Source organism: Equus quagga, chromosome 12 (genome assembly GCF_021613505.1).
Source record: "Equus quagga isolate Etosha38 chromosome 12, UCLA_HA_Equagga_1.0, whole genome shotgun sequence".
NCBI classification, from domain to species: domain Eukaryota; kingdom Metazoa; phylum Chordata; class Mammalia; order Perissodactyla; family Equidae; genus Equus; species Equus quagga.
The window spans coordinates 79,986,791-79,999,460 of NC_060278.1; the positions used below are offsets into that span (position 1 = coordinate 79,986,791).

The 12,670-nt window shown below is 40.7% G+C and overlaps 1 protein-coding gene across 5 annotated transcripts; it reads left to right on the top strand.

Moving 5' to 3' along the window:
* Positions 1-378: 378 nt before the first annotated feature.
* Positions 379-9,467, top strand: TMEM230 (transmembrane protein 230). 5 transcript variants are annotated; one of them, XM_046679630.1, is made up of 4 exons: positions 379-408; positions 2,668-2,785; positions 4,087-4,209; positions 8,380-9,467. In XM_046679630.1, the coding sequence occupies exons 2-4, from the start codon at positions 2,693-2,695 to the stop codon at positions 8,518-8,520; spliced, it is 357 nt and encodes a 118-aa protein (XP_046535586.1). In that variant the 5' UTR covers positions 379-408; positions 2,668-2,692; the 3' UTR covers positions 8,521-9,467. The 5 variants fall into 5 exon arrangements, with proteins under 5 accessions (XP_046535586.1, XP_046535585.1, XP_046535584.1 ...); XM_046679629.1 differs by having other exon boundaries at positions 395-494; XM_046679628.1 differs by lacking the exon at positions 379-408 and adding an exon at positions 415-852.
* The last annotated feature ends 3,203 nt before the right edge of the window (positions 9,468-12,670 follow it).

Genomic DNA, 12,670 nt, shown 5'->3' on the forward strand with positions numbered 1-12,670 from the left:
GGAAGGCTGACTGTCCTGCAGTGGGTCTGAGACTCGGGGGCTCCGAGGGGCTGAGCTTCCGCCTCCAGGGGACGCCACTGAGCTCCCTACACTCCCCGAGGGGTCAGGGAAAGAAAAGCTGGCTTGTCCTGGGCCTCACTGGCCCGGGCAGGCAGGCACCCAAGGGACGGCCCCCCACCCCCTGCCTCTGCGGAGATGGCCGGCAGCAAGCCCAGGCCGCGGCACCTCCCGAAACCACACGAAGCAGCACTCCGACGCCTCTCGCAGGCTGCCCGCAGCAGCGTAGGGTTGAAACGGGGAGATCTCCGATAGCGGGAGGAGAAGGCGTCGCTCCCAGTGACGCCACTTCCGGCGCGCCGCCTTCCGCTGCGCCATTTCCGACGCCGGGCGGGGCGAAGCGGCTGCCAGGTGAGGCGTGCCGCGAGGCGTCGGGCGCCGCAGCTGCCAACCGTTAGCTGGTTGTTGGCGCGCGGGCTGCCCGGCGCGGCGCTCCGGTAAGGCGTGCGTGCGGCGTGGCGGCGGCAGAGGCGCACCCCTCAGGCTCCGGCGTGGCCGAGGCTGCGCTGCCCGCCGAAAGCAAGCCCCGACTCCTTGATGTGGAGCGTCCGCCCGCCTGGGCACGGTGGCCTCTTTCCAGAAACCGGTTTTGTTTGTTTTCCTTCTAAATTCGCGTCGGTTCTTGTATCTCTTCCGAGCGAGGCCTGGAGAGAGTAGTGTGTGTGCGGGCGCGTGGTGCCAGGCGCTGTGCTCAGTGCTTTGCTGGTGCTTTTAAGCTTCTTGCAACCTTCAGGTGCTGAGGGAACTTGGGGGTTGCGGTGGAGCTGTGAAAAAGCCTTTTGGGAAGTTGGACTGGTACTTTGAAAACATCGGCTCTTACGTTTCTCCTTTCCCCTCTTTTAGAATTCTTACTTTTTGCCACCAATAAGTATTCTCTTCTCCCTTCCGCCCTGCGCTTTTTTCTGTTTGATGCAGGTGTATGAATAGTTAAAGGCAGAGTACGTAAACATAAAAAGAAAAGACTAATGCAAGTTAGTGGTGATTAAATGCCGTCAAAACCTCCACGTATTGGTAGTTTGGACTTTTAAGTTTTATAGAATTAAATTTAGATTATCATATAAGTGGGATCGCGAAACAAAAACCTAGTGTTTGACGCGGTTTGATCTCTTTTAAAAAAGCGTGTGTTAGCATACTCTTATTTTTTCAATACTTGGTTTCTGGACCAATAGTATGTAATTGCAAAAAAGGAACATGAGCATTTAGCACCACTTCCTTCATAATGCTAGTTATTTTAGGTTGACTCAAAGCCACTTAAAACAGCTCATTAATATTCAGAATTGAATATATATAAAGCGCTTGGAACAGTACCTGGCAGCTAACCAACACTAGATAATTACTAACAGCCGTTATTATAATGATGGTTATTTGGAAAGTGTCATACTAGAGGCAGGCGAGTCTTTATAATTTGTTTTTTTAATATCTCCTTTATTGAAATACTTAATCTCTTTTTAAAGATATGTTTTCATTTTTAAAAATCAAATAGCTTCACGATTAAAACAGATTTACTTGTTTTACTCATAAAACTGTGATTTTATGAAGGAAAAGTGCACAAATTACAAGTATTTTTCAATTTAAATGTCATTTTTTTTTTGTTTTTTTTTTTTTAAATTTTATTTTTTCCTTTTTCTCCCCAAAGACCCCCAGTACATAGTTGTATATTCTTCGTTGTGGGTCCTTCTAGTTGTAGCATGTGGGACGCTGCCTCAGCGTGGTTTGATGAGCAGTGCCATGTCCGTGCCCAGGATTTGAACCAACGAAACACTGGGCTGCCTGCAGCGGAGCGCGCGGACTTAACCACTCGGCCATGGGGCCAGCCCCATAAATGTCATTGTTTTTTAATCTTACCTACTGGCTCTTAAAGTGGTGACAAAATAACCGTAATTTCATTAGTGAAGTCGTCTTTGACTATTTTGAACAAAAATCATATATTTATTCAGCGTTTTTGTTTTTTGTTTTTAATGCAGCTATAGAAGTAATCTGGAAAATGAAATCACTACTTTCAGTGCTTGGAGTGGGGCAGAGAGAGGCAAATCAGAAGGCACTGATACAGTGCTGATGGCCAGTAGCTTATCCAAATTTACATGGGGAAGCTTTACTGATCCTCTGTGTTAAAAGGGTGACATCCATTAGGGGGAAATAGGCAAAATGCTAATGTGAGTGTATTCCATTCCCCACCCTCTCTCCTTCCTCCCTGGCAAATGAGAGAATCATTTGAGTATATCCTGCTCTTACTTTCTCCTGAAGTGGGGATAGGCAGTACTGTAGCAGAATGGTTGAAAGTATGGACTTTGGTGTCACATGGACTTGTTTACGTCACCGCTCTTCCTACCTACTCTCTGTGTGACTTTGGAAAAATTAGGAGGCAGGGGGATGTTGGTGGCAAGATTAAACGTGAGGTCTGGTTCTTGGCACATGTCTTGACTCTTATTCTACCAGGACAAATTAGAGTAGATACATAGTGAGAATGCTTTCATCTTGTCAAAGGAAGATAAGATTCAAGAACAGCAGAGCCTAAATTATAAGTTGCTGGTATGACATCACAGCTCAGAACTCCAATGTGTAACATACCATTGTCACTTGCAGACAATAACAGGTTTTTTTTGTTTTCAGACGGTAGCTGTGTCAGCGTGTTGTGATGCCGTCTCGTACCAACCTGGCTACTGGAATCCCCAGTAGTAAAGTGAAATACTCAAGGCTCTCCACAGACGATGGCTACATTGACCTTCAGGTAAATGCAGAAGGGTGCTGATGAGAGTGGCTGGTGCTGCTTCTGCTGAGTTAGAAGGAAGAAATTTCAGGTCAAGATTTTGCTAACTGTCCCTGGGGATTAGAGTGAGCAGCAAGAAGGAAACTCGCCTCTGAGACCCTTTCAGCCATAGCCTGCAGGAGGGGCCTTGGCAGAGAAGTTTCAAACCAATATAATTATTGTCCATTTCTAAGAATTTTTAGTTCTAACACCGGAGGCCAGTAGTTGCCAATTTTCTTTAGTTTATCTGGAAAATAATCAGATTGTGTTTTATTAAGTAGAATTTTTTTTAGGACTGTGTCATCGGTTTGTTTACGCTTTAGTCAAAGCCAGTTCATCTTTTAAGGGAGAAACTAACTGCTAAAGCCAGCAGATTGTGGGAATCTTCCTTCTTTCCTGATGTCATGAGATCCAATTTATTAAAGGTATTTTTTGTAGCAAACAGTAAGTAAAACAGAGAATATTTACCTTGTATCCTACTCTGATCATTGATTATAAAATATTTAATGGTGTAGGATCTCCTTTTGCCCACTTACCCTTAGAACAGAATATTTTGGGTGGAACCAAAGCCAAGGAGGAAGTAGCAGGAACCCATCCTTTTAAAAATAAACAAATCAATTATTCTTTATAGCCTTTGGACCCACACTTGGAGGAGAGAGATTTTTTAAAAAGTACATCTGGGAAGTTTCTAGCCGGTTAGCTCAGATACAACCATGAGCCAAACCTTAGAAAGTTTGTCTGAATCTTAATCTTGAATTGAACTTGTTAATAAGACAAGTTATCTGCTCCGTGGGACAGGCAACTAATGCTTCAGAAAAAGCCGTTTCTAAAAGCTGTGACTATATGCTGACTTGACTTTGAATGCCAGTAATCAGTTATTTTCTTTACATCTCCAGAGCATAATGTTCGCTCTTGAATCTCTGTAGATTAGTACAGCCTTTCATGTGCCAGGCGTTTAATAAACACAAGTCTAATCGATGAATGACCATAAAGTGTTTTTTGTTTTTATAAGAAAATAGTTTTTTATGGTACAGTGAATAGTCTGTGGATTGAGACTAGAACTAGCAAGAATAACATTCTGCTGGGACTCCTTTGAGCAGTAATTTGCACTTCGTTTCTGCCTGTCCCTTTCCTTTCCCAAAGCTGCACTGGGCAGTAGGACTCACTTCAAGACAGACAAAGCATTTATGTTGGTTCTTATTATCCTCTCTGCCTTAAAGCGTCTGAGCCCTGGTATTTTCATAATGCTCCTCCTTGTCTTTTTTTGTTTTTTTCTCTTCCAGTTTAAGAAAAGCCCTCCTAAGATCCCATATAAGGCCATTGCGCTTGCTACAGTGCTGTTTTTGTTTGGCGCCTTTCTTATTATCATAGGCTCACTCCTGCTGGCGGGCTATATCAGCAAAGGGGTAAGCTGAAGGGCTTGTGGGAATGTGCCATGAGATCTTTACAATGTGAGCCAGAGCTTTGTTGTTTTATATTTATATCTAGTACAGCAGATTCGAGCAGAAAGAAAAGGATTTTCTTTTCGATTTTTTCCTCTGATAACAAAACATGTGTTTCTTATTTTGAGCAAAAACAGACTTCTCCCACAATTCCTATGAGGTGGATGGTGGCAGATAGGTAAATCTTCCCTCTGAGATGTTGGGTGATTTTGCCACTGTCATAGTTTGGAACAGCAAAGGCTGTAACTGGAATAGAATGCTGTTATCGTAGCTTTGCAGTGCCACAGAGATACTAGTTAGTGTTTGGGGAGAAGCAGTGTGGCTTGTATAGGTCTGGGGCCACTAACCAATCCAGGACTTTGGGCTCGTGAATCAGATCCTTCTTACACTGGGTTTGGTTGGAGTTCTTGTTGAGCTTCCATATAATGCCTTAGAAACCTAGAGGGGTGTCTGGTGGTTCTTTCTCTTGGGCTCTATACACACATTTATACACAGTGTCTAACTTGTGCTGAACTAATACTGACCATAATTCATGTCTGTTCTTCAGCACACACCAGGCCAGGTGATGATGCTTACCTTGCTCTCTGGAAGGAACACAGCTATATTATTTTTTTCCTTTTTCTCTATATGTAAAAAAAAAAAAAAAGAATTGGGAATGGTAGCCCTGTCATAATAAAATGGCTGCATATGGTTTTTAAGAAGTGTATCTGTTTTGCCTCAGGTCCTTAGCTATTTAAAACTATTAGATGGCCACCAGATGCTTACTTGGTGCACAATTTGAACACCTAACTTTATGACTTTGCCTTCAGTTAAGTTTCCTTGCAGCATGTAGTATTAATCCCAGAGGTATAATAAGGCATCTGTTAATGATAGTATAAAAATGGAGAGTGGAGGTGAGATCCACAAGCAATGAGTATCATTTCATCTTGTGTGATTTATAAATGACTACTTTATAAATAAGGATAAAGATCTTTAATTAAGAAAATCACTAATAGAGTTTTTGTTTTTTTGGTTTGGGTTTTTTCACTTTTAATTATAGACATTTCAAACAAAACAAAATTAGATGGAATAATATAACGAACCCCCATGTGACCACCACCCAGCTTCAACAGTTATAAACATTTTGTTTCATCTCTCTCCTCTTTTTTTGTATATTAAAGCAAATACCAGATTTACATTCTTCTGACAAGTTCCCAGGTAATGCCAGTGGTCCAGGGATCACATTTTGAGAACCATTGCTTTAGGAAGCACATAGTGGTTGTCATAATTTTTAGGTGATATCAAGATTCATTACTGGGTTCAAGTGTCCTCAGCCAAATTCATTCATTATAAACTTCCGCATCACCCTTTGCACAAATGTTCTATCATTTTCAGCATTTGTCAGCTGAAATTCTTCTGTAAAGAACTTTCTCCAATCTGCTATTTGGTTACCCTGAAATACAATGTGTGTAGTGAAGGTAGAAAGTGTTTGATTATTTCTCTTTATTGATCAACTTTTATAAAAATACCCCTGGCAACCCCAAAAGGCGACCAAAGAATCGTTAGTATCATTATAAACTTATCATTTTTGAATATATTTGTGTTTCAATCAGTCACAGTCTGTATTCTTTTTAACATATACATTGTCCCAATTTTGGTCAATAGGAGCCCCTTCAAGTCACTCCCCTGTCTTTTAAGCCACCCGGGTAGCTTTTGCTAGCTTTCTGGCACAGCAGGTTATCCCAGCCCATCTATACATTTCCTGACCCTACTCCCAGCTTGTAAACAGCTGTTGCTCTAAAGAACCCCACTTTCTTTTTGGGGAGTAGATTTAGAGATCAGAAACTGGGCATTAATAGTGTTTATTGCTATTAGTTTTCATTGTTTTCAGGCCTTTTCAGTGACAGAATCAGGAAATAAGTAGCTTTTAGAAAACAAGGGAAAATAATATATACATACATATAATAAGATATAAATATTTCCAGTGCAAATTTAAGATAAGTTTGAACTTAATTTCTTTGATTTTCTATTATGTATGTGCTAATGATATTGATATAATTACTTAATTGCCTTATCCTACATTATATACCAAATAACAGTAATAGATTTAATGCTAAGTATGAGAAGGCTGAATACACTGTAAGTTTTCTTTGCAATTCTTTTAATCCTTAGGATATATCCCATTAGGGATGTACATTCAAAATCCTGCAAAAAAATAAAAGAAGCAAGGGCCAGCCCCGTGGCCAAGTGGTTAAGTTCGCGCGCTCCACTTTGGCGGCCTAGGGTTTTGCTGGTTCGGATCCTGGGGGTGGACATGGCACTGCTCATCAAGCCATGCTGAGGCGGCATCCCACATGCCACATGCCACAACTAGAAGGACCCACAACTAAAAATACATAACTATGTACCAGGGGGCTTTGGGGAGAAAAAGGAAAAATAAATCTTAAAAAAAAAAAAAAAAAAAAGCAGAAAGGTAGAAAATGTAAAATATCATTTTGTAAAATGTAAAATAACAGAAGTAGCACCAAGTATGTCAATTGTGAAGTTGTAGACTTTATTTTTTGATGTTCACACAGTCCATCTTTGGTTTTAAGCTTGCATTTATTGAGTCAGTGTGTGCCAGCTGGGGCCATTTGCTTTCTATGTATTACCTCATTTAACCATGTAAGGTAAATACTCCTATTTGTGAACGATGCAGCCAAAATTATATTGATTAAATAACTTGTCGATATACATTGTATAAATAGCCGTGTTAGAAGGAGATTTTTAGATTGTGTTTAAATCTTTAGAATGAGGGAATTCTTCCTAAGCTTAAAAACAGTAGGAAAAGTCATTAAGGAAAAGGAGGATAAATTTAACTGTATAAACAGTTAAAACTACACCTGAAAGGGCAAAGTAGTTTTGTAAAGGTGAATCCTTTCATTCAGCATATTTATTGAACCTTTACTGTATGTTGGGCACAGCTGGGGAAATAGGGATGAACAAAGTCCCTGCCCTCATGGAACTCCCCCAAAAGTTGAAGCCCTACTGTTAAAAGAGACTAAACACCGTTCATCTCTTTTTGACCTGTGAATTGTACTCGTGGGAATGTACACTAAGGAATTAATCTGAAAGGCCAAGAAAAGCACTGAAGTTTATTGTGGTATTCTAAAATAACAAAAAGTGAGAGACGACAAAATTACTCACAGTCTGGGGAAGTGGTTAAATAAAATTTTAGTACATCCGTTAAGTGGAATGTTACACATCATTAGTTGACATATAATATTAGTTTCAGGTGTTCATTATAATAAATCGCTATTTGTATATATTGGGAAATTATCACCACAATATGTCTAGTTAACATCCATCACCACACATAGTTAGAAATTTTTTGTGTGTGTGATGAGAACTTTTCAGATCTACTCTCTCAGCAACTTTAAAATATACAATACAGTATTATTAACTGTAGTCACCATGCTGTCACCTGGGTACATTATGTACCCAGGATTTATTTGTATTATAACTGGAAGTTTGTACCTTTTGACCACCTTCCCCCATTTCATCCATCCCTCACGCCCCAATGAAGAGCTTTTAATAATGTTTTGGCAATTGCTTGTTATAAGAGGCAAAAACAAGTCACAGAGTGTGATGTGTTCACAACCAAAAACTTTAAAGAAGCAGCAGAAGGAAATGAGCCAAAATATCTATGGATGAACATGGATAAGTTATTTTTTTATAATTTTTAGTACTTTGCAGTTTTGTTTTTTTTTAAAGATTTTATTTTTTTTCCTTTTTCTCCCAAAGCCCCCCAGTATGTAGTTGTGTATTTTTAGTTGTGGGTCCTTTCGGTTGTGGCATGTGGGACACCACCACAGCATGGCCTGACGAACGGCGCCATGTCCATGCCCAGGATCCAAACCAGTGAAACCCTGGGCCGCTGGAGCAGAGTGTGCGAACTTAAACCACTTGGCCACGGGGCCAGGCCCATGCAGTTTTTTTACAATTGATAGTCAAGAGGAAAAGAGATGTAAATCTTTTCCCTTGATAGTGTACTACCCAAAGAAAATGCTCTGAAAAGTGTAAGATACTGATCTATGAATTGGACCCATGGCTTTATTTTCTTTTAAAATTTGTAACTTGTATGGTACTAATGCATTTGCCTCCTTCTGCCACCAGGAGGCAAACCAGGCCGTTCCCTTCCTGATCATTGGCATCTTGATGTTCCTGCCAGGATTTTACCACCTTCGCATCGCCTTCTATGCATACAAAGGCTACCGGGGTTACTCCTACGATGACATTCCAGACTTTGATGACTAGCACCCACATCAGCCCTGAGGAGAAGAGTCACACACATGGCTGAGCCCAGCTTTAAGACTTTGAGCAGAAGCTATGACTAAGGGCTGAGGAATTCTGCAGTTTGCAGATGTTAACAAAACAATGGCCAGATTTTATGGGTCTATCCTAAAGATGTTAACTGAGCTTACAAATAGCTAATTAGGACATGCTCTATTTTTCGTCTCCTGGCCCTGGCAGAAGCTCATGATGAGTGTATTCCACATGAATATGTATCATGGAAGAGTAGCAGTGTTATGGGAAAGCAGGAGGTTACTCTGTAGTGGAAAGTGTTGCTGCCACCACTGTTTTTAGAACTGAGCATTTCTTTAAATAGTTCTCATCATCAATTTGTTCTTGTGACAAATGGAAGAATATAGTGTGTCAAATTTCTTATTACTAAGTAATTTATTTTGAAAATACCTAAGTATCTTATCCCCTGTATTCATCTCTTAACTTTGCGTTCTAGTGGAAGACCTTGGCAAAATCAGATATCACTGTGGGTGCATCTGTAATATTTTTTACTTGCTTTCTTATTAACCAGCAACCAGGAATTTTTTAAACCTCAGAGCAAGTTTTCAAAATGTAAACACTTTCTGTCTTCACCAATCCTTGGCCATCTCTGATCTGGTTTACCGATAGGTTGGCCAGCATATAATTATGGTCATTCTGTCCTTTGTAGATCAAGATGTACTGTATATCATGCCTTTAAGGACTGGACTTTTGGCTGTTTCCTAAGGAAAAATATAGATAAGTGGCTATTATTTAGAGTTCATAACATCGTTGTTAGCACCTTGTATTATGTCGTCATTCTGCTGAAGATCACAAGACTTGGCCTGGATCCCTAGAGGGCTGGACTGCCTTAGTTTGATTCTGTTTCCGGCTTGCAAAAAGCGTCTTACAGTTAAAAGAAATTAAAATGTTAAAATCTACATCCTAGACTTAAAATGAGTTAACTTTAGGGGGCCGACTGGGTGACGTAGTGGTTACATTTGCATGTTCTGCTTTGGCGGCCTAAGGTTTGCAGGTTCAGATCCTGGGCACAGACCCACACACCACTCGTCAAGCCATGCTGTGGCAGTATCCCATATACAAAATAGAGGAAGATTGGTGCACATGTTAGCTCAGGGACAATCTTCCTCCAGCGAAAAGAAGAAGATTGGCAACAGATGTTAGCTCAGGGCTAATTTTCCTCACCAAAAACAAAGAGTTAACTTTAAACATATTTCAGAAAACATTTTAATGATTATATGATATTTTTGATCCCAATACCCAGGACTATCTTAATTTTTAGATATCTGGCATCGTGGGTCAGAATGCTTTCCAATTGTTGTTTTACTCTGAGGTTGTGGACATGGGTGACTAGAAGCCTCAAAGTGCTATCAGAGGGATGGCTTTGGAGATTTGGAGGGCTGTGGGTAGAGCAAGTTTATTGGGGAAGATGAGTTCAACTTTGGATGTGTTAAATTTTAGATACTACTTGGCATCCCAGTGGAGATGTTGAGTGGGCAATTGTAGTGTGCAGGTTTGGAGTTCAGGGAGAGAGTCTATCCTGGAGAGAGAAATTTAGGAGTCAGTATTGGGACGATATCTGAGAGCCCAGGGGCTGGCTGAGATCACCTACCAAGTGAGTGCATATGGAAAAAAATAGGACTCAGGAAATGAAGGACAAAAAAGAGAGGGTGACCTGAAGTAGCCCCCAAGGTTAGGTCTGTTTGGTAATGGGAGGGTAGGCTGGGGATTCCAGTAGTCTAGTTAAAGTTCTTGGGCCTTGACAGTGAAGGTGTGAGGAAACATATAAAGCTTTATCCTGGGCAGTGTTTGCAAAGCAAAGCTCAGACCAGGAGGTTTTGGCCAAACCGAATTATTTGGTCCTTTTTATGAGAATGATGCTGCTAGTAAGAGAAAAAAAAATGTAACAGAAGGGTGTAAAGTGAAAAGTGAGCATTTGATGGGTGAGGGGGTAGTAAACATTTGTTCCTCCAGCCCAGTCCCCAAGGTTATCTTATTAAGTTTCTTGTATACTCTTCCAGAAATGTTCTAAGCACATAAACGTATATGTTCTTTTTTAAAAAACTGGGCCTCCCATGTATAGTTAAAATTTCTTTTTTTCCACCTACTGTATTTTGTATATCTTTCCATATGCATGGAGATTAACACATTCTTTTTAATGTACATTATAAATAGAGTTTTCCGTGCTGTGCATGCAGTCATAGGGTCCTAAGAACAGAGACCTTAAAAGTTAGGTTCCTGGAGCAGGAATCCCCTCTCAGATGTCCCCTGAGGAACAGGCTCATAATCTCATTCCAGTTTGGATTGTTAAAGAAGTATTGTTTATTAAGCCAAAGTCGGATTCCCTGTAACTATGCATTAACAGTAATTGTATATTCTAGTGCTTTATAGAAAACATCTAAACCTCCATCATAATGGTAAATGTTTCTCTGCCAGACATGTGGCCAAGCACTTTGATTACATACTCTGTTTCATTTTAATCCTTTTAAAAACCCTGAGTTGGATGAGATTCTGAGGTAGTAGGTTGGATATTCAGGACTCAAACTTAGGCAAAGCCTGAATTGTCTTTACGAAGTGTGAAAGCCAGATGTCTTTAGGGGCTGAACCAAGAAATGGGGGGATGTAGAGCTATGGACAGTAGTAGTGGGGACCAAGGTCAATTGTGAAATGTATGTTTTACCTAAAAGCAGCCTTCTCCCCCTCCCGCCCCTCTTTAAAGTGTTGGCCAAATCATGTGCCTTAGCTTTATGAGGGTTTTCTTTTTTTTTATTATTATTTTTTTTTTTAACTTTTTATTGAGTTATTGATAGGTTACAATCTTGTGAAATTTCAATTGTACATTAATGTTTGTCAGTCATGTTGTAGGTGCACCACTTCACCCTTTGTGCCCACCCCCCACCCCACCTTTCCCCTGGTATCCACTAAACTGTTCTTGGTCCATAATTTTAAATTTCTCATATGAGTGGAGTCATACACAGATTATCTTTCTCTCGCTGGCTTATTTCACTTAACATAATTCTCTATGAGGGTTTTCTTATTGGCAACAACTCTTGTATGTCTCAGTTATTTCTGAGGCTAAAACTCCTCCCCAGTTGCATCAGCTGTTCCATGTATGATGGCAACTCCAAACCCGTTGCCCCTGGATGAGCTTCACCGGGTCATTGTGCCAGAAGCACATTGACCACTTTGTTTCTACCAGGAATTTTTAGATGCTGAGGGTAGAACAGGGCTTGACAAGATAGGGCTTGGTCAGTGAGGAGCAGAGGTTGCAGACTAGTGGCCACAGATTTTGGCCTGCATTGTGTTTTTAGAAATGGAAAGGTTCACATGATCTTGATTTGGGGCTTTTCTTGAAAAATCAATAGATTTTTCTTTGTTACTGAGAGGCTGCAACCAACTAGAACAAGAAAGTCAAGAGGCTTTGGCTGAGCAGAATTCCCCAGTTTACTGCAGTCCCCACCACTCAGTTAATTTTTTACCCAGCCTGCTAATTTTCTTCATTAAGGGCAAAGAGCATGTCTTACGGTCCCACAAAGTCTAGCACAGTGCTTGTGGGCGTTTAGGTTTATTGAATGAAGAACCGGATTCAAGAGTGTGATAAGTAAATGAAAAGTAATAGGATATATTGGAGTATATGAGGAAGCCATTTGGTTTAAAACTAATTCAGCCTGACCTTGTTTTTCCAAAAGGGCCTGACGAGGCCTGTTGAGCATGCATTGTATGTCTGCTTTAAATATTTACTATGTCCCAAACACAAGAATGATGCCCCTAAAGATAGGGGTGTAACTTCCCCCCTTATCAGCGTTTCTTTAAGGATAAGCATCTCTTCCTGGGAACTAAGGATTAATTACCAACCTGCTGTGCTCACTTCGTGAACACTCACCTGCTGACCATTGATCTGCTGTGCCAGCTAAGCATCTTGTGACAGTTGTAAATGGGACATTCCTATCATGTGTGACATGCTGTTTGTTCCGAGATGGTATATAACCACTCTGTACACCCCACTTTGGTGCCCTTCCTTCCTTGGGGAAGGAAGGCCCTAGGCTAGTCCTCAGATCTGGCTCTTAATAAACTCACCCCAATGTTGATTTATAGATTGATTATCAATTCTTTGCCTCAGAAA